The sequence below is a fragment of the Glandiceps talaboti genome, chromosome 20, assembly GCF_964340395.1.
Source record: "Glandiceps talaboti chromosome 20, keGlaTala1.1, whole genome shotgun sequence".
In the NCBI taxonomy this organism is placed as follows: Eukaryota; Metazoa; Hemichordata; class Enteropneusta; family Spengelidae; genus Glandiceps; species Glandiceps talaboti.
The window spans coordinates 3,170,001-3,194,979 of record NC_135568.1 but is presented as its reverse complement, the minus strand read 5'-3'; the positions used below and the strand labels follow the sequence as shown (position 1 = coordinate 3,194,979).

The following is a 24,979-nucleotide window of genomic DNA, read 5'->3' as shown; positions in this document are numbered from 1 at the left end:
GGCCATATCGTCCTCGATATGTCAACACTTCTAATTTCCTATTTCTGACAACATAACATTTTTCTCGTATAGCCAATAGAACGTGTTGAGAACTAACCAATCGTACATACAATGCGGAGGCAGAGCTTCACTTAGTTTGTCACCGTCAGTGAACGTATAAACATCGGAGTAGTATTGCAGTGAGCTCTACTAACGTCATTTAACAAGTCATACTAGACAATATTTCGCTGACAATCATTTTTTCCATTCCAGTGTAATATTTAGAGATCGATTTCCAAAGATGAAGATTCAATGGCTGATTACAGTTCAAGTCACGCTGTGTTTACTGCTTCCATTCATTAAAGGTAAGTGGAGTACTTTGCTTATTTTTTATATGTTTGCAAAGATAACGATATAGATCGGATACCCTTGGAGTAAGTTGACGCAGCTTGTATTTTTCTCCAATAATTACTGAAACTCAATATCTCTCTGACAATCTTTGTGTCCTAAATGTACGATAGCCTGTGCAAGAAACGTCAGAAAAGTAATTATTTCCTGTAATACTAAATAAATGTAATGTGCAAATAATCGATGAGGGTCGTCCTGGGAGCCTGATACCGATCGATCATAACTGACGTTAGAGAAATGTCAAACTATGGACTTTTCAATATTGATCCGCTGTGTGTTTGTTCGTGTTATCGTGTAAGACATGCCAAGTCAAATCTGTAATATCAATGTCAGTAATCGTGGATAAACTATATTCACTATATCGTGAATCTTATAGCTTACAAGTACATTTAGTTATCATTGTTAAGAACAGCTTGCTCATGACATGTATATTTCATACATATAGTTTCATGTTTCCTCTCCTAGTTTCCATATCCCGAATAGCAAAATGTTGTTTGACAATGTTTTTTGATACAGCTATCTGGCAATCTCATAGTTTGTATACCGGAACCTTCAACTTGTTTATGTATCCATGTCTCGTGGTATCCAGATATCATTATAATAACAACCTTTTTAAGGGTGTAAAATTTCAAGGTTGTAAAAATGTACTCTATTTATTGGCAATACTTTGACGTTTTGAAGGTTGAATTTTGACGGTGTAGGAATGCCCCGAGAGACGAGTACCACTTTGTAAGCCCTCAAGTACCCGTTCGGTGCTATCACGTGACACTATTAGTCATTCTCAATGTCACAATAAGAACGATTAATCAATCCTTGTTTGCAACGTAGACTTTACAACGGCAATCTGGGTACTTATCGTATTTAATTATCTAGTTTAATGCTACAAATCTGTCGTACGTATGGGAAGGAAGTGTATTTGTTTAGCTGAAGGCAAACATTGACACACAGATGATACACATCTATCTGTCAGGTGATCGCACTATACACGACAAGAACGAGGAAATCCAGTCTTTCAACAGGAAATTGATCCTTAAAAGAGTGACACATACACGCACCAAAGAGAAAAATTATCACATTGCATATATGGTTGAAATTCTAAAAATTAATATCCATAATCTTTATCTATTCTCTGTGTGTGAATACGTTTCCTCATTTTTCTTATAGAACATATTTACTGTCTGTCTGTCTGTCTGTCTGTCTGTCTGTCTGTCTGTCTGTCTGTCTGTCTGTCTGTCTGTTCACTGTATTGTATCTGTAGCTATCTACGTACCTGTCACACTGTGTATGTGTCCGTTTTTCTGTAGGTTTGTTACGTTTGTGTATGTATGTGTGTATGTTACGGCGGGTATTTGGCTATCAATTTCTGTCAGCTATATTTTGGTCTGATACCTTTACTGTATTTATATTTTATTTAGCTTTAGATCGAGACATTATTCAAAATAAATCTGTCAATGTGCTTTGTTTGTTTATTTGCGACTGTTATTTCGATAACAACACCTAGACTCTATTTAAAATGTGAAGAGTGTCTCAGTCACATACCTTCATCTGCATTGTCTAAATTGGTTGTTATTTTAAGAACATTATTCAAAAGAATGGTATTCGTGCGTTTTTTGAACTTTGTTGTTGTTGTTGTTGTTGTTGTTGTTGTTATTGTTGTTGCTGCTGCTGCTGATGCTGTTGTTGTCGTTGTTGTTGTGACTTTATGATTGTTATTCACATCTGTGAAACACAGTAATTCATGTCGTGAGTAACACTTTCTGATCTAGTCTGTTTTTTTTTTATTTTCTTAGCAAATGTGATAAATTTTACACTATAATCTTCAAGTTTTGGGTTCTTCTTTCAAAAATTACCTTTTACTGCAAACGATAGTTATTGTGCAAGGTTTTCGAAATATTGCATTCTTATCAGCTAAATATATATATATATATATATATATATATATATATATATATATATATATATATATATATATATATATATATATATATATATATATATATATATATAGAAAACGGGTATGAAATTAAAACCCAAAATAAATCTAAAAGATGTTTCGTATAATTCGAAAAAAGGATGGAATTTAGAAACGATCTCATGGGGATGAACTATTCAAATATTCTCTGTATTATGTATTGCAAGTGGCAAAGCACGATCTTTTGACTATCACGAGAATGTGCTAGTTAAATTGGAACATTTTATTTTCAAGGACGTTACTCAGAAGAGTGTCTTTCATGTGTTATTTTCTACAAATTGGAATTTGTGGTCGTTTTTCATTATTGCGGAACATGGAAATTCATTGTAGTGGTATATATCCAAAAGCAGACTAGAATTCATATTCAAAATATACATTCGTTCCAAGGAGGACGAAGTATTGAAGTGGTCTCGGTAATTGGTTGTATACAAGCTGCAACCACGGTTCTTTCACTATCAATATTTATCAATTGTGTCTCAGTCACGTACCGTATAAATCGGATCAATTTTCTTTCAAGGACTTTATTCGAAAAAATGCTTTTGAAAGAGCAGTCGTGATTGTTATCGTCATGTTTGTGATATAATTATAAAAGGACTGGAAATCAACAGAATATATTTTAAGAAGGTGAAATATGACGTGTTTTTGATGATCACATAAGTTTCAAATCACGCTCCTCAGTCTGATGACCCATTACTTGTTTCTAAAAATAGAACTATATTAGTCGCATTTAAAACAAATAGTGTGATACAAGCCTTGAGGTGCTCATTTGGTCTGACTTACAGAATTATTTTCACGTTTGTCCTCAAGCTTATGTCACCATCTTAGTAGGTGTTCCAGTACCTGATGTGAACCATCACTTACCGTTAATAAATAACCGACTATAACCCGAAGTGTCCTAACTGACGTAAGGACCCGATGGAAATTATGAATACACTTTTTTCATTTTCAGTCTGTTTATTTTTCGCTATGTAAATATTTCAAGTTATGTGCTTGGGGCGATGAGAAGTCTCCTCTCCATATAGCATTACAATACAGTAGACAAATGCAATAAAGTTGTGTATTTGTACAGACTGGGAGCCTGCGAAGTTCACGAGACCTAGGAAAATATACTTAAGGCGTATGTAAATATTATACCAAAGAAGCGCGTGGAGTCTGGGAAAGAATGACAACAACTTTATATGTTTTTAAGACCATTTCTTGGCCTCGGGGGTATTAATAGTACACAAGTAACGGTAAACGTAAGTTGAAGGTCGATTAAGGGAAAAAAGGGTCCACCACATGGATTGCGAAATTTGTCTGATTTGTAATCGGAACATTCTAGCTGAGCGTCAAGTCTTGTGGGGATTTCGGCTATAGCATATGCTCACTAAGCCTAGTATAAGGCTAATAGTTGTGTATTGAAAACTGCAGTGAAAGGGATGATAACTATTAACCCCTCACGACTTGACTCTAAGATAGAATATTCTAGCAAACATTGTATCTTTTATGCTTTGATGAAATGTCATAACACGAATACGCAAACAAAGGACATTCCCTTCAGTACCAATTACATTCCCTGTCAGAAAACATTGAAACAAATGTCTTGATTTGTTTTCCTAAAGATATTAACACATTCCGAATTAACTGTGGATTGCAGTTGTTGAAATATTGCTCTGTCATTAATCGATATCGTTATGGAGACCATGAAATATCATAATGACAAATATTTGATGTACAAAAACCGTGACCTCTTTTTAAATGTAATGAAGAAAGATGTTTGTTAAGAAGAATGATTAATTAGAAAAATAAGATGCTTTTCACCACTTCTCGTAATATCCCATTACTACAATTAATTAAGTATACGAAATGCCTACAGCACTGGAATTATACGGTCGAGATGTATTACGTAAAATTACACCAATAAATACAATACACGAATGAGATACTATTTTTCTTAAGGGGGGTTCATTTCATAGTGTATCATTTTCAAGGATTCGTGAATTCAATGCGCAGATAGCCATATGTTTAACCACGAAAAAAGATATAAAGCTACACGTCTCACGTGTAGAAACAAACAGCCATTATGTGTGACGATTTATGTTCATTCTTCATATATCCAACCAACAGTCAAAACATATAGTACTGTTAGCCGCAAGGATATATGACTCATGCGTGAATGGGCAAGTCAAACTGTTGAGATAAATTAGCATTCTCAAAACAGATGGTTTTTAAATTACGTAATACATCAAAGTTTTAGTAGTTTGTTTAGCCTTGGTTAAGTATTAGATTTTGTTTGTATCATTTAGTTGACATGGTGGTCATGTGATGGCATGTACATGAATCAAACCTTATTGTTTTGTTTAAGTCTTTTGAAATGTTATAAAGCAATGATTAATGACAATGGTGATCGTAGATCTCTGAACTGTAGAATGCCAGTAACGTGTTCACCCATAGGGTTGTTTGTCAAGGAGATCTATGAACTTTGTTCGAACTTCCAGCTTTTGAACAGCGAAATTAGTTTCGACAATATCAGTGTACATTGCATTCTATGTAAGAAATACACGATTTTGTTATATTTCGATGTACGATTCACTATAACACAGTTTAACGATTACCTAATGAGTATTGAGACAAAATAGTTGAAAACCCCACGATTCAATCCCAGGTTCTGGCATTAGCACTATTATATCCATAGAGCCATAATGATTACATAAGATCATTCCTTTGTTAAGAGCAATCTTTTTCTATAGTTCTACCAGATGACTGTTTTGTCAAACCTGAATTCTACTCTTACATGAGCCTTTAATGGCTTCGATACTGACATCAACTGTGACGTCAGTTTGTAATTTAAATCACACTAGGAAATGTATCATTATATTAACCTGACGATACAAATATGCGGGTTTGGTAGAATTTTGACGACAAACAAGATTATTTTTAGTCCCGGTTTTTAGTACGGCTGGACGAAACGCTAATTTACATTTCATTCATGAATTTTTAAAATGATTTCTCCCATTCAAAATATGTGGAGAGACATCTGTGACGTATATCAATCCCGTCAAACAATAGATCCCATCCATTTTGTTCACATATATACAAAAGTGTGCTTTGTTTGAATTTATTGTCTTGCAGTTGTTTACGATTTCTAGAGTGAACTATGTGAACCTATCAACCTATATCAAATCTGTCTATCATTAGACGGAGTACATCACTGGCGGTCTTCTTTGACAGCTATTACGCACAAGAAGCTATAATTTATTTCATCATAGGTTGTATTTCAAAAATATCATAATAACTTAAAGCGCTGATTAAGGAGAGTGCGTAAAACAATAAAATTTACGAGGTGAAATCAGAATATCTCGTTAAAAGAATTCGCTGTTTAGAACTTCTCAGCACGTAACAAGTCCAAAAACTTTTGCATTTTGTATTTCCATGACTGGTGGCTTGCTCTTTATGAAGAGGGCATTTAAGTTTGAATGTAGATAAAATATATGGCGGTAGAAGCAATGTTATACATACATTTGTTTGACTATTATACTGAATACGAGTTAAGAGAGATAATTTCTTTGCCTATATCTTCGTCGCAATATTCTTTGTACGTCACTGAATCTGGATTCTATACTGTGAAAGATGAACAGCGTCTTCCGTACGTATAACAACACAAACTATTGCCGCTATTGAATAATTCCGTTTAATTTCGATTTCCAAAGTACAGCTATACATTTTTTAATATAGATATTTTAGATAATTTTGTACTCTCATTATTTATATCATTTGCCAAAGCAAATACCTGCGAAACAGAGATTTACATATCAACAATAAGAACAATTTTCACATATTTCCGTACAATTTTTTTCAAGGGAAACTGCATCGTTATCCGTGACATAGATATACTTAGGTCTTATAACTTGGTATGCGTTACCTACCTACATTAGACGTACATTAGAAGTAAGGACCGTGAACGGTGGTTTAATGATTTGAATTTACTGAGTCTTTCTATTTTTGCCGCGTACGTAGCCTTAAAACGAGCAAACATGGTTCTACACGCGATTGCATGTTTGAAATGAGTCCACGTGAATAGATTTATATCCCCCATCTTTACCAAGAGGTTACTCACGTGACCTGAACCACACAAAATGTATCTTCAAATATCATTCCAGTTGGCACTTGCGCTGAAGGTGAAGCTGCCCCCATTTATTGGCCTAATTACTGATGGCGTGTCGCTATTATAACGTGGTACTTTATATTGCATTGCTCTATTAAGTACGACGAAATGTTCAGTAAAAGATGTTCTCATTTCATTTACCACTCACAAAACCACTTTCATCTGTGAATAACACAACTCCATAATGAATAAAAGCACTATTGTAATGTAAAGTAACGTTTAAAGAATTTTCATTTTGAACGATATTACAATTTTAACATCATATGTATATAGTTAATACGTGTCATTAACTCACATCAAATAGTTCACCCTCATTATTCATATTATATTAAACATGTGTTCCATGATAATGTGTGTCGTTACCAGGTTGGATACTTATTCGTACTAACAATTGTCATGTATCATCGTACAGGTGGTAGCACAAGTATGGAAGACCCAGAAGAACAACCTGCCGGTTATGAATGCGATTGGCAATATCCTAAACAACCCAAGTTAAATAAGCCATGCTCCAGGATGTTTCGGCAAGGTAGCATGGCTATTAACATACATTAGATTTTATTTTATTGTTTATATATTGTATATTAACCCTGTCCACATGTAGGCATCGTACTTAGGTGTTCCCTTATCATATGGGCAGGACAATTCAATGTTGAACGTTGAACGCTAAACGCTAAATTGGCATAAGCGGAACAAGTTCAGGCCCGCAGAACGGGTTCTGGATAGTTTCATAGCGTTCCCGTTCTAACCCTAAGTCAGGCTGGCCTGAGGATAACCTTGTACTAGTAGGCGTTTATTAAAGTTTACATGGTTTACTTTCGTTGGAGCAAGAGAGCTGGAGAGTCGTGCTCGTGTGGACAGGGCTGATGATTATCTCCGCCATTTTCCTTGCTGCGACTTTTATCGTTTTATTTTCCAATTCTAAAATTCTTCTCATACAACTGTTTTAAACTGTGTGTATTTTATAGTCACATAATTCGTTGAACAAACATGTTTTCTCTCAGATAAACATATTTAATTAGGTATTACTATAAATCTGTTCATTTTTTGTTCGATTTATGGAAACTCTTACTACATATCAAACTGTCTCAAGTCAGGACATTTTGCTATGTTGTATATATAAAATTGAGAACATTTGGATCACTTTGAGACGATTTATGACGATTCTTTGCAAATTAAATATTAAGATGTAGAGCCTGTACATTGAACGGTGTTTGATACAACGAATTCTGTTACTCTTTTGCTATGTTGTATATATAAAATTGAGAACATTTGGATCACTTTGAGACGATTTATGACGATTCTTTGCAAATTAAATATTAAGATGTAGAGCCTGTACATTGAACGGTGTTTGATACAACGAATTCTGTTATCATTTCATGCATGGAGTTTTAAGTTTTAACATATTCATTGCATTAGCTGTTTGATATCATATCGCCATGCTTTTCATATAACGTATCATTAACAAAATGATACATTATGTTATTGTAATAACTGCCCAATATTTCTTATAAATGACTGTCGTGGAACTGTATATATGCTATGATAGATGTAAACTTTTTGTCCGCGAAATAATCGTTCGTTATATGAATGATACACATTATGTTTATCGAAGCATAGCCATTCTCTTTTCTAACGTCTATGACTGAATATGAATGCTCACCGATACTTTCATGTTTTCTAAGGAAAGTCTTGTACCTATTTTACCCCACCTCCAGTTAAATTGAAACTTTTAATTTAGGTATGAAATAAACAATGTATTAACAACCATCTTCAACATATTACGAGTTAGGAAGAATAGATATATCTAATTGTAGCTTAGACGTTTCTATGACAACAGACAAAACTCATAGGCGTAGATCCTTTTCAGGAACTTCGGAGTATAGAAGTATGACTGTTGGAACGGATGTACTTTGAAAATTGTAATTCCGAACTCTATCTATTATTAAAACAAAGTGTATTTCAGTTACTTATTACGTTGTAGTTGACCAATATATACAAGTCTCTCATTTCGTGAGAAATAATTTTTTAAGGAATATGTACTACATCAAGTGCCATAAAATCAGTCTGTTGTGTCTAATTTTGATTATATGATAAACATGAACAACTCATTTGACCTTTCCATCCAAATCGACAAGACGGCATAAAGTTGTCTTTTACGATATTGTTACAACATGGAAAATTGTTCCCTGTGAACGACATTAGCTGAGGTGAAAAGAAGTTGATTTTGGTGTGGTTGTCAGAGGTTATCAATGTATGTGGCTATGGTGAAATATCCAATCTGTTAGTAAGCTTAAGATTAATCTTACATAACAGCAAGGCATCAGCCAGCCAGCCAGCCAGCCAGCCAGCCAGACATACAGACAGACAGACAGACAGACAGACAGACAGATGGACGGACGGACAGACAGACGAACAGACATACAGAATTATACACACAGACGTGTGAGAGAATTTATATGAAAAGATGAGAGTATGGCAGGAGTAAATTTGAAATAAATTTGTACTCTAAGCTTTCATACTAAATGTTATGTTATAGCTAAAACGTTACCCTAACTGTTACAGCTTCACATAGCATTCATAACTCTCTGTATAATAATAATTACTCCTCCATACGGGTCCTTAAATCCACATTCTCGTCACTGCATTAAATTTACATTTACATTATCACGCTAACCATGTCTTTTGTAATGTTCTTTTCATCAACTCTTCTAACAGACCACATTGTTAGCATACCTTATGTCACTTACCATGCTTTTATAGAGTATTAGCACGGACACTGACTAATATGTCACCGGTGTCGTCATCTATATGTATACACATCATCAATGTAATTTATGTTATTTTTATTACCAAATTTTGACATTTTTGTGGTCTCCTATCTACTTAACTGTTTTAATCTACATTATTGATCTCAGGGAGTTTACCATATTGCCGACGCTTTTATAACATTTTATGATGTGTGCGTGACGAGCTAACCTCTTACTGAATCACCATATTTTATATTATACTTGTGCAATCTGACACTTTGTATTCAATAATAAGGTTTAACATATTAGACAAAGCAGTATCTATATTATTTATTTAAAACATTAAACTAAAAAGATTAGTTAAGTATCTATAAATAAAGATTATATTAAACAGCTTAAGTTACCGATATAAAAATGTACCCTTTTTATAATATTTACAAACTTTATGAATCATTATATGGAAACCTCTCATGTAAAAATGATTATTTACCAGTTTAATTGCACGAATATGAATTTAATTTGTAATTATTAAACGTTTAGATGAATAATGAAATATTTTTAAAATCCAGTTTTAAGTGTTTTTCATCTTTGTTGACAGTGCTATTAAAATTTGATGTTTTATGAATTATAATCACTTTTCTGTATTCGTAAATATTGCATAATTGAAAAGGTAACGTATTTAATAGTTATATGTTAGCATTTTTCATTTCTTATTGAATTGTCGATTGAAGTATAGAAGTGATTTGCGATGTTGATATATTTAGTAAATCCAATTTTGACACTGTTAATGGATATCTAGTGATAGGATATTTCGGACTGTTTGGTTATCTAGCAAGTCGTGACGTTTCATCAATTATAGTACATTAAAAGGTTGTCACCACCTATGAATAATTAATGAACTCATATTACCATAAACACATCACTTTTAGGAATTATTAAAAACATGGCATTGTTATCTTTTTTAGGCGGTAAAGGTGATCCGGGTAGATATCGGCTTATCAGAGAATTGCTGTATCCATATAACCCGATAGTACGACCTGTTTTCGACCCTAAAACGGTGACAGATTTGGAAATGCAGTTTTACGTGTCACAGGTGCTGGATATGGTAGGTATATATTCATCAGCAATTTGCCATAGATTAAGGAGAGAGATAGATAGTTTACTTACGGCTTTTAATGTTGTGCTAAATCGGTATTACAAGAACGTGATTTCCATCCGGAGAGTGTTTCAGGATTGTAATCTGTAATCTTACAGCCAATACTCTAGCGTATACGGCGCAAAAAATGATGTCAGGTCTACAGGGCATAATTTAATACTAGAAACATGGAGGAGTGTCTCTTCAATACTTCCGTCGCACACAAACAGAAGTTGATATATCCGGAAAACACCCAATACGGATTAGTGAAGAAAAAAAATTATTCTCGTAAAAAGTCGGCAACATGAACAAAGTAAGAACGGCCTGGCTGTCTTGCCTTAGGGATAATCCTGAAATAATTCTAAGAACTGATTACAGGGGTTGGACTTGATTAGTTGCTAGTAAAATATCTCTAATCTCCTTCTCCCTGGTATCCTGTAATATTTTATTATTACACTGTATTTTTTATATATTTATATTTCTAGGAATAAATTAATTTTATTAATGTGTTATCACCTATGACGAGACTAAAAAGTCTTATATTTAAAGAAAACTTTATTTTCACTATCATCAATTGTAATTATACCGTACATGTACGTACGATGTTGGAGCCAGATCAGTACTTTTTGTGTATTTTTCACGAAACTAAATGTTAAGTCGTAATATAAAGCTCCCACCCCATCTATGTTTATGAGTCATTCTCATAGTGAAATGAGCATAACAGATGCAATATGGGATTAAAAGACCTCGCGCTTAAGATGGAATTTGGTCTTTAGGAAATACCAATGAGGAGATAGCCAAATTATTTCCCCTGGGATCATCGATAGCAATGTAACGATCCAAAGACGAGGACTATGGCGACGTTTAATTAATAATTCTTTGCACCATTTACATACACGTCATGTTCATAATATAATCCCACATTCTAGTGAACAGCATTCAAACTTTTATCGCACAAAATTCAAAACCAAATTTATCACCCAAATTCAAAAATACCTCGGAGAGGTCGTTCAATCAACGACGGTCTCTTTATCTCTAGAATAGGAACCGTGATTCAAATGTCGTCAGAGATTTGCTGCGTGCAACGCATTCATAACAAATTGTATACGGCACTGCATCTCTTTTGTTATCTCACGCTGTTGAAACCAAAAACACAATAAAAAAATACTAGATAGTTCTTAAAACAGGATGGGCAAGATTAAGTCTTGAACGACTACCCTATTGAGATTTACTGTTCACGTTTTTCCTCATTAGTTTACATCATTTCTCAGGAGACCTTTCAACACATGTACGTCATTAAATAGACCGTTCATAATATCTGTGATTTTGTTCAGTCGCTCACATCTGTCAAAATGTATCCATAATGTAGCTTCATTTTCACAAACTGTTTTTCAAGGTTTATCTACTTATTGACTCTTTGAATGTAAAATATCAAATCAATTAATCATACAACATCAGCACACTCGTCTTACGTGCACTCACGACACTTCCAATAACAATACTGAACCAAAATGTATCCTTGAAAAAACTCTTCTATCTGCATAAAATTGTGACTTTTAACATTCAGACCCATTTGCGTTACAAATATTCTTTTCGACCCGTCGCAAAGTTTTGAATTACTGAAACGAAAATATTAGTCTATTTGACCTAGGGCTAGTGCTACTTTGATTACTACATTCACATGGTTGCATATACTTTATATTTTTATAATTATTTAGGGGTTTTCTTTTGTTGTCTTCAAACAAATATTGTCTTAATGTTTGAAATTCCTCATACATTTGAACAAAAGATTGTCCATTTTTATTCAATTCAAAAGCTTTTTCTTTCAGGACGAAAGAATGCAAAGAATCAAGATTAACGCCTGGGTGACTTTGGTAAGTGTTTTTCCTTCAGTAAATTCTATCGGAAATTTGCCGTCATGTCATGTGTAAATTAACTTCAATTCCCAAACAAATGACGCGAAGAGAGGAAGTTGGTGAGGCGTAGGTGAGCTTGGAAAGACATTGTCTGTGGAAACAGTTCGAATAAGTTGTATGTTTACCGTTAAGACGCACTAAGTTTTGTCGTCGGAGGATATCCGTGACTGGCAACAAATCGATGAAGATCAGTCATAGGAAATGAGATCTCACGAGACCAATACAAAAACTTCAATATTTGATTTGACCATGCATGCAGATGCTGATCAAGCAACATAATTATTCTCCCATAACCATGGCACTTCTTCATGTCGTTACAGAATGAAATAAACGTTATTACTTAGCAGTGAATATCATCATAAAATCTGTATTATATTACACGTGTCTCCGACCCACAAATCCGGAAAAAATGACACACAAACAGTAAGATTAGGATTTTTTTAAATATAAAAAACTGCAACAGCAATTCACCAAAATGTTGACGTTTACAAATAATGAACATTTCTTTGACTCTATTGTAAAATGATGTCTAACAAACAATAATGGAGAATTTTATCAACAAAATTTTGACCGGAAATTGCATGGCACTGGTTAAGTTAATGTCCGGTGAATAATGTTTCCGATGGTATTTAATGATAGTTCTAAACATTATAAAGTACTTTTTCAAGTACACTTAATGTAATATTGTAGCCCTTTTATTGATGTATTTATACCCCGAACATAAGTAAACTTCAGCCTGCAATTTTAATTAGATACATTTTTGTTATTTGCGGTGAATTCAAAGCGTTCATTGTCCTTTAAAGTTCCCGCTCTATTAACCTGCAAAGTTGCTGCGTGAACGGAAGTGAATCATTTTTGTCGGTCGTTTATCGTTTATTCACTGTCTCCAGGTTTAATGACAGTGCTTTAAATCTACAGGAAACAGATTAACAGCTAGACTGGACTAACCAGTTGCAATGTCCAAAACATCTAAATCATCCTGATGGTATTTCGTTTATAAAAAAAATTCAAAACGGCAGAAATTTGTAGGCACCGAATCAGCTTATTTAGTACCACGTGACTTAATATATTCTACATGTGTGAAACCATGTCGTTCAAAAATTGACTTTATATGTTTTTAAAAAAAATATTTTTTATGGAGATTATTGGAATGAAAGCTTTCACTTTTGGTATCAGTTCTCAGCACATTCAAACGTTGTAATTTTGTACAATTTATGAAATGACTCACTATCTGCGAGTGCTTCATGCCTTTCAGTTGTTCTAGTTCATTCACATACGGGTAATTAGTCAAAATGAAGAATTGCTCATGTCGGCAACAAAGCTAAAATGTGTAATCCAACCGCTTTACTGTGATTACCAATTAAAGTACTGTAAAAGCCTGTCGTTACAAGACAATTGCATCAGATACTTTCAATTTGATATAACGTAATTTTGTCTGTACGTCATATAAATTACTTTATTAGATGAATTAGATGAGCTCACACATCATTAGCGACGGAAATGCACAAAAGAAAAAAAAAACATTATGTACTTGAATATAACTTCCTACTTACATACTTATAGCAGGAAGCAATCTCGAGCTCAGAGCTTTCGCTAACTTACGTATCAAGTTATATACATTTACGTTGGCGTTTTATTTCATATTTGGAGTCATGGCATATCAAATTAATACCTAAATGAGGCATTACTTAGTGGGTTAAAATTAGACACTTTATTTTACGTTTGTTTAGATTTATGTCTTTCTCAGTATTCCTCTTGTTCACAATCTATGCAAGGCACGTGAGAATCGAACAGGCTTGTCACAAGTCGGTTGTTAGACACTATTATTGTCATTAATGCCTGACTGAGAGTGAGTGTGAGTTGACACAAAGCCTTAAGACCGTTTATACATATTAATGAGCTAATCTGCATGAGCGGCGAAAAGTCAACAGTGCGTACGTTTATGGTTCAATGGACCAGAATAGGCAGGGGCGTATGTCAATTCAAGTCAATTCGAATCAATTCAATTTACTGTTATTCTTTTGTGGAATTGCCGACAGTGATTTCTTGAAGTGCGCTCCAAACATTTTGAGGCAATTATTGAAACGAAAATTCCGTTAGGGTGTCCCCCGAATCAATTTACTCAACTCCACTGTCTTCACTAGTGAGTGATGCATTGTGTCCAATTTGGCGATTCTTTGAAAGCAACATCAGCATTCAGTCAACGCTCTTTGTTGTAGGCTGTACTTTACTAACTGTCAGAGTTGTATGTCAAATGGCTGCCGTTCATATACAAACGAGATTTAACTTTTAATAATTCATCCACAAGACAGGCAACTTTAGCCTTACCTACATTCTACGTGGCAAGACAAATTGGCAACTAATCCGTACTGACTTTGCAGTTAATATATATCTTGTGTTGTTCGTCACACTTTGTCAAATAGAATCAACTACTCCTAATGAGAACACATTCATCTGATAATAATTTATTAGGTTTAAAGTTGTCACATAAGTGTAGTAAATGTGGCCTTTTTAACTAGATAATAGTGTACTTCCTACAACATTCAAGTCGACGTGCTAGATCACGAGAAAGTTTTCACTAACGCAATTTATATGAATCTGTATTCAACATGAGACATGACATGCTGCCTGATCTTGCACGTGTGGCAACTTACAAGCATTTTCACGTAACAGTTGTAAATCACAAAAAGTCGTTGATCATACATGTACGTTAACATTGTTAGAAGTAGTTCTAGAAACACGTCATTCGTCTACAGCTGTTATAACAAGAATCAACACATCATCACAAGTTTATGTACACAAATTATGTATACATTGCATACATTACATACTTTGTTATAGTACTACTATATGTAATAATTTTCATCTATCTAACAGACTGAGTTGAAGTCATAATATTTTACCATATATCGATTAGTTTGTCAGTCAGTCTGTTAGTCAGTAAGTAAGTAAGTAAGTAAGTAAGTCAGTCAGTCAATTAATCAATAAATCAATCAATCAATCAATCAATCAATCAATCAATCAATCAATCAATCAATCAATCAATCAATCAACCAATCAATCAATCAATCAACCAATCAATCAATCAATCAATCAATTAAAGAAAGCAAGTAAGAAAGCAAGCAAGTAGTAAGTAAGTTTAAGTAAGAAGGTAGTAAATTGGTTAGATAGGTACGGAGGCAGGCAGGCACATAGGCTGGTACAAAGGAAAGGGACATATACTTGATAGGTAGGTAGGTGGGTAGGTAGGTAAGTAGGGAGTAGGCACATAAGTAGGTATACGTAGTCCGGTAATCTAGTTAGGTAGGTAGGAAGTCCAATTCCAGGTAGTTGGGTGGGTTGGTAAGTGGGTATATAGTAAGGTAATTGGCTATCTGTTGCTTAACGTTTATCTGTACTTGTGAACGTTAACGACGTATAAAGGTAAACTTTTAGTAGAGACAAGAACCGCAGTTCGTGAAATGCTCGACTGCATATACTTCCACAAACTGTACTCTGTAACGTTTTAATCCATTGTGACGTACATCACGTCAAATCTTTGTTTATGAATTAAACGAGCTTTGGTTCGTTAAGCAATTATAGAATGTCTCCTTCACTCAAGTGTCATGGACTTCAAACTTCTAGCAACTAAATCGTAACCCATTTAAACATTGATAAATCTGTCACGCAATCGCATTGATATCGCTAATATTTTATAAACGGTATGCCAGGGTTGTCTTTTATAATTTTTCTATCGGAGTGTGCAAGCAAAAGACGAGAGACGAATAAACAACAAAAAATCCGACATTTTCATTTCCATAAATTTGGTAGTTTTTCAATCACGTCGTCTGATTGAATCTTTGAATAATTGATTGACATCTTGTCATACATCGATGTATAGTTCTGAATGAAATATGTCTTAAATTCTGAAAGTATTTTGACGGGAAGCAGTAATATGCCATCACGTTATCTTTTTGATGACGTCGATGCCAAAGAAGCCGGATCATGTGTAAATCAGGCAGTCTTGGAAGTTTTATCATAGCTGACATAACAAACATGATATATCGTATTCCATTGCTGAACACTTCAAAATAATCCACATTTAATCGGAACCTATTGAATAGCATATACATTGAAAGACGTGGTAATCCGTGATTAATCACCCTGTGTAGACTTTGGTTTCTCATTTTACAAACGGTTGCAAAATAGTGCTTAGTTTACTGCTTGATGGACAGACAAACGTTTTATACAAGATAAAAAATATTTTGCAGTAAACCGATCTCATAGAACGTTAAACGTTTCAACGGTATGAGCAAACAAGACAGACAGACTGCACACATTGCATATGTAAAGTATGTCTAAATTGTTTTCTGTATTTTTCGACTGTCGCAAAAGAGTCATTTGTTCTTCCTTTGCCACAAAGAGGGCTGGGGATTTTACGACACCGGGTCGCGATATCTTATTAGGACCACGTGATTTAACATCCTATTTTCCAACAGCTGTTTTCTGTTAATATTCTGTATGTATCGCACTCTAAAAATCTATACTGGTATAGAAACGGTCATGATTGAACGCATTTTTCGTCAAGCGGTCACAGCTACACACCACAACATGTTTTAATCCATCAGCATTACTGGTACTTTGGCAGCCTACTTATACTGTAACAATATCTTACCTTTGATAGATCAAACGATAAAAAAAATTGAGCACCGCTTATTGATTTTATCTATCAACAATTTAATAAAAACAAGGAATAGATCAAATTGTTATCGCTGTTACTTTGAAATTGATCTTCAAGAATGTATGCATTTTAGGCTTGTTTACATAGTAATATAGATGGGTACTCTAGACACCTGTATAATTATTATGGCGGCAAATTAAAATTTTTACTCCCCACGGTTTTATTTGTCTGCACACGTGAATGCAATTTTAAAGCAATAATTTTGATGCTAGTCAAAGTCAATGACCATAAAATTTGAGAATAAATCAAAACATTATCGTCTGAAGATCAAATGGGTCACAAGACGGTAAAAAGTGTGCCGCGTGGGTAATAGCATCCTGACGTTTATTTTAACTAACCAGCCCTGTTGTTATAAATCATAAATTCGTACAGCTGTTCTCTCCATGCAATGACTCCTGTACAGATTCAATTTCAACATTCCAAAATTAGCTACACGACTATAAACTAAAACTGAAGCTGAAAGAAGATGTAAGGACAGTATGAAGAATCCAAAACTGGCAGCCATTTTTGACGACACATCTTTCATAACAAGGCTTTTCTATGGCACATAAAACACATTCACAACATTTTGGGAGTCATGTAGACACACGTACTTGGCGTTAAAAGTGGCGGAAAAACACCTCATCTTAAAGTATTTTTCCGTCTAGGGAAATGTTTATTTCCTTAAAGTAGTGACGTTCGTCACTGACTCTAGATCTCTTAATGATTTCGTCTTATCTGACGTCAGTAACAAACATAAAAAGTCAAAAGTGTGGCATTAAAGGTGGCTGTCGAACCTAAAGAGTGAAATGTGCACATTTTGGCTTTGTCGACTATAATACACATGCGCAGAGTCGCGTGACGTATGGAATTGAAATTTGTAATGTCCGTATATGAAGACTTATACTAAACGTACATTATGACCATACATAAATAATGACAATTTAAAATTTTTTGATATTATTTATATTTATGTAACAATATTTCTGATCTGTGATTTTTCTCTAGATATGGACTGATGAAATGTTGACGTGGAACGAGACAGATTACAATGTAAATACTTTAAAGATACCGTCAGATATGATTTGGTTACCAGAAATCGTCCTTTACAACAAGTAAGTCACAACTTCAAGAATGTTGTTTTCATTCTTTTCCACATATAATATGATATGAGTGTAGACCACACTCCGTGTCAAAGTTTCATTCAAGTGTTCCCATGCCACCAAGCAAAAAAAACAACACGTTCATGTTCTTGAAGATCGTACACACATCAACACCAAACGTTAACTGGTATCATTCAGAGAGAGTTAATTGTCGAATACGGAAAGGATAACATTACTGCACTGAACTTGAACTTCCAAAATATATACAGCCCCCATTCCCAACGCGCAACCTCCTCCTTCAGGTTTTCATGATTCAATGCCGCATATATATATATATATATATATATATATATATATATATATATATATATATATATATATAAACACCTTGGACTCAGTTGTTACCTCGGCACCTTAAAGAAAGGACTGACTTTGGTCTGTATTGGTAGGCTGTGACAACAAATAAAGTAATATTTTCATTCTCAAAACACCGTGTTTACAGGTCATGTTCATCACGTGTTCAAACAGACGGGGAGTGTTGGCAGCTGTGATCGAGGCTACAATAACCATAAAATGTAGAGATAATGAACCTATCGCGTGTGTGTGTGTGTGTGTGTATTTAATAAGAGCACAATCAAAATTCCATAGTTATCTGAGAAATTTCAGTTTCTTATCAACATTATGTTACTAAACTAGAATCCTTTTTTAGCCTTTGCTCATGTTATACGTGTACAGAGAACTGCGTAATTTTCATTAGAACTGAATATATAAATGATTGATAGCGTATTTTTTGTACAGTTCACTTATGGGATTATATCACCTATTTCGCACGTGACAAACTAGAATTTTACATGTCGTTCGTGCATCTATAAAATAAATGAAAACAATCTGACAAAAACATTTATCAACGAAAAATGCGGATAGCGTTCTTGACATATTTGCTGAAACCCTAAACCAGAAGTTGCGTTGATTTTTCACATTTTGACAATTACTTGCGGCAGAACAGTACTTCAACAGTAATATGGTCGGCCATTTTTTCAAACAGACTTCTGGCTTGCAAAATAAATGCAGACAAATTTCTGCACTGTTATAATCATCATTAGGGCTATCGTATATCTATAAAGACATAGCACTTGTCATGTCATATTATCTTGTCTTCTAACAGCATTACAAAGTTGTGACACACCAGACGATCACAAAATACCAAAGGACAACTGTTGTCTGCTGTTTGACGCTCTTTTGGGATCACAGACGAAACCGCCATCAATTTTCAATAAAAAACATATTATCATGATGTATAGAACGCATGCGCAATAAATGTGAGATTGGCTTTTACATTAAATGTACGATTTTATAGGGATGATAGCTACTTGGGTGGTTTCCATTTATGTTTTCACGCGATGTCATTGTCCCATCAAAGACATACATTTACATTAATACGACGAAGAGGAAGATTAAACACAGTTTTAATCCATTTTATCGTCTACAATAGCGCTCTAAGATTTAATTGACAGTGTTACAGTTACATAACTAAATTGAGACATCATTTCATCGAAATGATTATTACTTTCATAAAACTGATCTGTTCGATTTACTCGACAATTATTCCTTGAAGTAGGTATAAAATTACCCCATAACACTCACAGCTTTATCATTCGAATGTTGATGACTATTTCGGGGTCTCTCAAAAATAGACCCTCACATACCTCAATGGTTCGCCAAGGGAGCCTTCAGTAATTAGTGGGGGAGGGTCGGGGGAAATGGGTTTTTTCTTCTTCTCTTTTCAGATTTTACAAATCGGTTCTGGGAGAGGGCCATATTCTAGTCATTAGAATTATAAGGAATGGCCATATCTCTCATTGTATTATCTACCTTTGCAATAACTATTAAATATGTTTCAGTTAGTATACTAGCAAAATTGATTCTTCAATTAAGAATAATGTTCAGATCTGAATTGCTGCCCTTTAATCAATACATCAACATAAATAACAAACCGGAAAATGACAGGAAATCATATTGATAATTCTCAGATAAGCGCATTGTCCGTGTTATGAAATCATCAAATCTAACCCCCCAAACAATCTTGACAACTTCTACAGTAGTTACACGAGTATGGTAATTTTGTCTCTCCAGAAAAACATCTAAAAACCTGGAACTTTGATTATGTAATTTCGTAAACTAACTAATAACGTCATTGAAATATACACATTCTTTGATAATGTAATTTCGTAAACTAACTGATAACGTCATTGAAATATACGCATTCTTTGATGAGATACTGACACCATTAAAATATTTTACCTAAATACAAGAATAAGAATCCGAGCGTTTAATATATTTTCGAAAAAAATCAAAATATTTTTGACCCTGTCTTCTTGATAAGACATCAATAAATAAAGGTCTTGGGAAAGTGCATCGAAATCTTTTATTTTATTTGTGGTCTCTTCAGTTCTTAGTCGTATAATTTTACAGCAATCTAATAAAAATATTATAGCTATAAGGCCAATACTGAGTAAGATGGTTGCTGTCCTGACTGACCCGGGGATTGTTTTTTTCCCACGTGTAGTATCTATGGCGGCCAAACGACGCCACGTATATCGTAGTAAAACAGTCAAGGAATCCCACATTAGGCTTTGGTGTTTCTCGTCAAAATCGTGACAAGAATATATATTCCACTTAGGAAACTTTTCATATTTTTGTTGAGCATTCAAAAATGAAAACAATATGTTATATTATTATTCAATAAAATAAGTTTTCTTATATAACATTAATTGGTGAAATGATATATCATTTTACGTAATGAAATTTATAGAGATACATTAAAGATAGACAAATATTTGGCGCAGTCTACTTTCTTTTCATCACATGTTTAGCTAATGGTTAACGTGCTATCTAGACTACATAAGGACTAAGCACGAAATTATCAACAAATATAGGTCCATAATTATGTAAAAGTTACAGGTAATGAATATCGTCTGAATTTACTATGAAACATAATAACAGTTGGCAATACATGAATCATTTGGCATCAGCCCAGGAAAATGTCCCTAAACATACCAGTTTGGATATAAATGTGCAATTATAAGATTAGTAGAAAACACATGACAGTTTCACTCTTTCACTAACATTCATGGAGGCAATTTGTTTAATTTCAGCAATATATATATATATATACACACACACACATACAAGCTCAAATCATATTATTTTGTTTTTAAACGATGACTACAAATCCAAACGTACAATAGCGTGTTGCAATTTCTATTTTCTTTGACAATCAATAATTTCAAAATCAAACAATCACAGAGAAAAAAAAATTTCGTGATGTACATGATGAATATACTAAATGAAGGTATGAACCAATTTAATACAAGTTTCGGCTTGAATTGAAATTCAAACTTGAAAATAGTAGCGTGTTGTAATTTGTATCACCCTTCAGTAATTTCAATACAAATCAAATAATTAATGCTTTTAGAGTGTATGCGTGGAATTTAGGGCGACCACAAAATTTATTGTAATTATCAAAAGCAAGACAAATAAAGAGACGAGTCTATTCCTGTTTTAATATTGGCAGTGTTCAATTGAAATGAAATGGAACATCTGGAACTAGTTACAGCTTAGTGTACTTTTGTACAAAACGTTAATTGACTAGTTGATGCCGGCCGATGAAAAGTGAGGATAATTCTATCTGTTCGTGTACTGTTATAATGTTATTTAATTTTGGTTTTAATTTCTTCTTTTAATTCTATATTTTGTCTAGGCTTTTCTTTCAAGATCTCTGTATTTCCAACTTACTATTGCCTCTATCTCTCCTCCAGTTCTTGCTATCAGTGTCTGTCTGTCTGTCTGTCTGTCTGTCTGTCTGTCTGTCTGTCTGTCTGTCTGTCTGTCTGTCTGTCTGTTTGTCTATGTGTGTATGTATGTATGTATGTGTGTGTGCGTGTCTGTCAGTCAGTCTGTCTGTCTGTCTGTCTGTCTGTCTGTCTGTCTGTCTGTCTGTCTGTTTGTCTATATATCGTTCTCTCTCCCTCCCCTCTCCCTCTGCAATGAAATGATAAACTGGAACATGTAAAAGATAATGTTTTAGAGAAATCAAAATAATGTCTTAATGGTACGTTGGAATTACCACCATGTCTCTGTAGAATATCAAAATATCAATTTACATGACGTACATTAGATATTGACATAAATACTTCCTACTAAAAGTTTATGTTTTGACAGATATTAAAAATGTCTCATCAAATCAATTTGAGAACATTGATAATAAAAATTTATATGAAAAATTAATTTGATGCATCCTTGAAAACTGTTTGCCAAGCGAAACACTTTGAATAATTAAGAGAACTTATACCATCATATATGTATTCTATGACCTACGTTGACAGCTAAAATGGAGAAGAAAATACATGTAAACGGAATGTCAAAATATGATCTAACGAATGACTTTGTTTGACTGTCACTGTAAACTGTATGTAAGACACGGAGGTTTTGTATCGAATAAAGTGCACTGTCGCTAAACTATACTGAACTACTCGAATGTAAACACATAGTGTCAAACTGATTTCAATCGTCAGAATCGACTCAATTCTATCGCTGCAAACTTTATTTGAATACTAGGTCGTCTTTTTAAAGCAAAAATAAACAGGTTTGACAGTTATGGCAAGCCGAGTAGGCCAAAAAGACCATTAAGAATTGGAATTTTATTTTCCATTTTTTAAATATTATACGAGTTTCTTTATATGTCCATTTTTTATATTAATTCTACTATTTTTCTTTATCAAATGTTACAAAAATTTCCAGGCCACTACATCGTAACTAGGTCATGACGTCATCGTGGTCACGCATCGTCTGCGTTTTATGATAAGAGATACGTGGATTTTTGCTAATTGCGGCTCGTTGAAAGCGTAATGATGCGTGGTTTGTGTGTTTTGACAAGTTTCGAGGGTCGTTTGTGTTATACCTGTGAAGTGAACCCAGAATGGAATAGATCAAAGCTATGAAAACGACTAGAAATAATATTGCAGCCGTGACTGCAAAGTTTGTATTTTTTTTCAGTTGAACCTACGTTAATGCATGTGGTTGGGAACGATACAGTATGGATATGGTCGGTGTCTGTAATTTGTCAAACACACGACATTAATGAAAGGCTTCAGGGAAAAGGAAAGGAATACGTTTGCCATTTATAAAAATCGATGGTTTTAATCTCGCAGAGCCTGTAGATTATAGCTTACTTCTCATTCTGAGAGCGAACCTTGTTTGTTAGTAAGTCTTTGCTTGGTCGGTTGCTGAGTAAAGGAACACCGAAGGCTTGTCAAGTGAGTAAACTCTGACAGGTGTAGCATTTTTCCAATATCTAAAAAATATTCCTTAGGGTTAATTTTAAAACGTGTTGTTTATCAAGCTGTTAGTAAGTGAACGAAAACATTTGGGGTGCCGAAGGGGTCTTGAAAATTCAGATGGTCTGAAAGGTGGGGGGTTGGGGGTGGGTGTGGGTGGGGGTGGGGGTCTTTTCGCTCTTGATTTATGACTCTTCGAACCAAATTAAACTTTGGGAGCGGTCCTCCACCTTGTAAATTTGCAAACTTTCTTGCGACTTCGCCGCAATTGTAATATTAGTATACACTTCATTTGTGCCTACATATAGATTGCCTGAGAAGTGCAAAAGAGATGTATTCGATCACATTATTTATGGCGATGACTAAAACAAAACACTTGTTATTTTTATTGTCTTTCTGAAAGAGTACGTATTACGTAACGATATCGCAATGACGATATCCAAACCCTTCAACTTTATCTCAAATATCAATGTACAGTCAATGTATGACATTTCTTAGTTATAAAAACTCCATCGAGATGAACCTGCATCAAATATGTAAAGATGGTCCTGATTGGATAATGTAATGGCATATCATACTGTGATATGTTCTAACCTAAGGCTTACGAAATGTCAGGTATAACTATTTCATACATTTCATCTTCCAAACGACAGATAGTAGTAGAGATTATTGAACCTTAGCCAATTCCTTGATGTCCCATAACGTACAATTAGCCAATCTCATGGCGTGCCCCCCCCCCTTGCCTACAATTAACTAATCGATGTAAATCCGGGAAATCCTACAATTCGAATAATCCATGATCAATTTCCGTATGTTAAGGCAAACAAGTCACATGCTTTAGCTTTTGGGTAATTGAGTTTGTAGACAATTGTGTCATCACTGTAGTCCCAGGGTGCTCCATCTTACCTTGGTTGAATAACTAATATTGCTTTGTAAGATTGCATCAGTGATTTAGAGACAGTAGTCATTTTGAGATGGATTGATAGCTAGATAGCTAGCTAGATAAATAGATAGATGGATGGATGGATGGATGGATGGATGGATGGATGGATGGATGGATAGCTGGCTGACTGGATAGATAGATAGATAGATAGATAGATAGATAGATAGATAGATAGATAGATAGATAGACAGACGGATGGCTGGCTGGCTGGATAGATAGATAGATAGATAGACAGACAGATATATATATATATATATATACATATATAGATTGCTGGATTGATTGATTGATTGGGTGGGTTGGTGGATGGATGGATGGATAGATAAATAGATAGTGATGATGGATAGGTAGATGGGTAGATAGATAGATAGATAGATAGATAGATAGATAGATAGATGGATGGATGGATGGCTGGCTGGCTGGTTGGCTGGATAGATGGATAGATGGATAGATAGATAGACAGACAGAATGATCGATACATATATGGATATTATATGGATGGATGGATGGATGGATTGGTGGATGGATGGGTAGGTTAGTGTATGGGTAGGTAGGTTAGTGTACGTGTATGGGTAGGTAGGTAGTGTAGGTATGTGG

At 34.3% G+C, this 24,979-nt stretch overlaps 1 protein-coding gene across 1 annotated transcript in view; it reads left to right on the top strand.

Moving 5' to 3' along the window:
* The first annotated feature begins 280 nt into the window (after positions 1–280).
* The window catches only part of LOC144450962 (neuronal acetylcholine receptor subunit alpha-10-like), a 28,941-nt gene continuing 4,242 nt past the window's right edge, over positions 281–24,979 (top strand). Inside the window, exons 1-5 of the mRNA XM_078141720.1 lie at positions 281–344; positions 6,916–7,029; positions 10,216–10,355; positions 12,215–12,259; positions 18,009–18,115. Of these exons, the coding sequence (XP_077997846.1) occupies positions 281–344; positions 6,916–7,029; positions 10,216–10,355; positions 12,215–12,259; positions 18,009–18,115 (470 nt within the window). The remainder of the gene's footprint in view (positions 345–6,915; positions 7,030–10,215; positions 10,356–12,214; positions 12,260–18,008; positions 18,116–24,979) is intronic.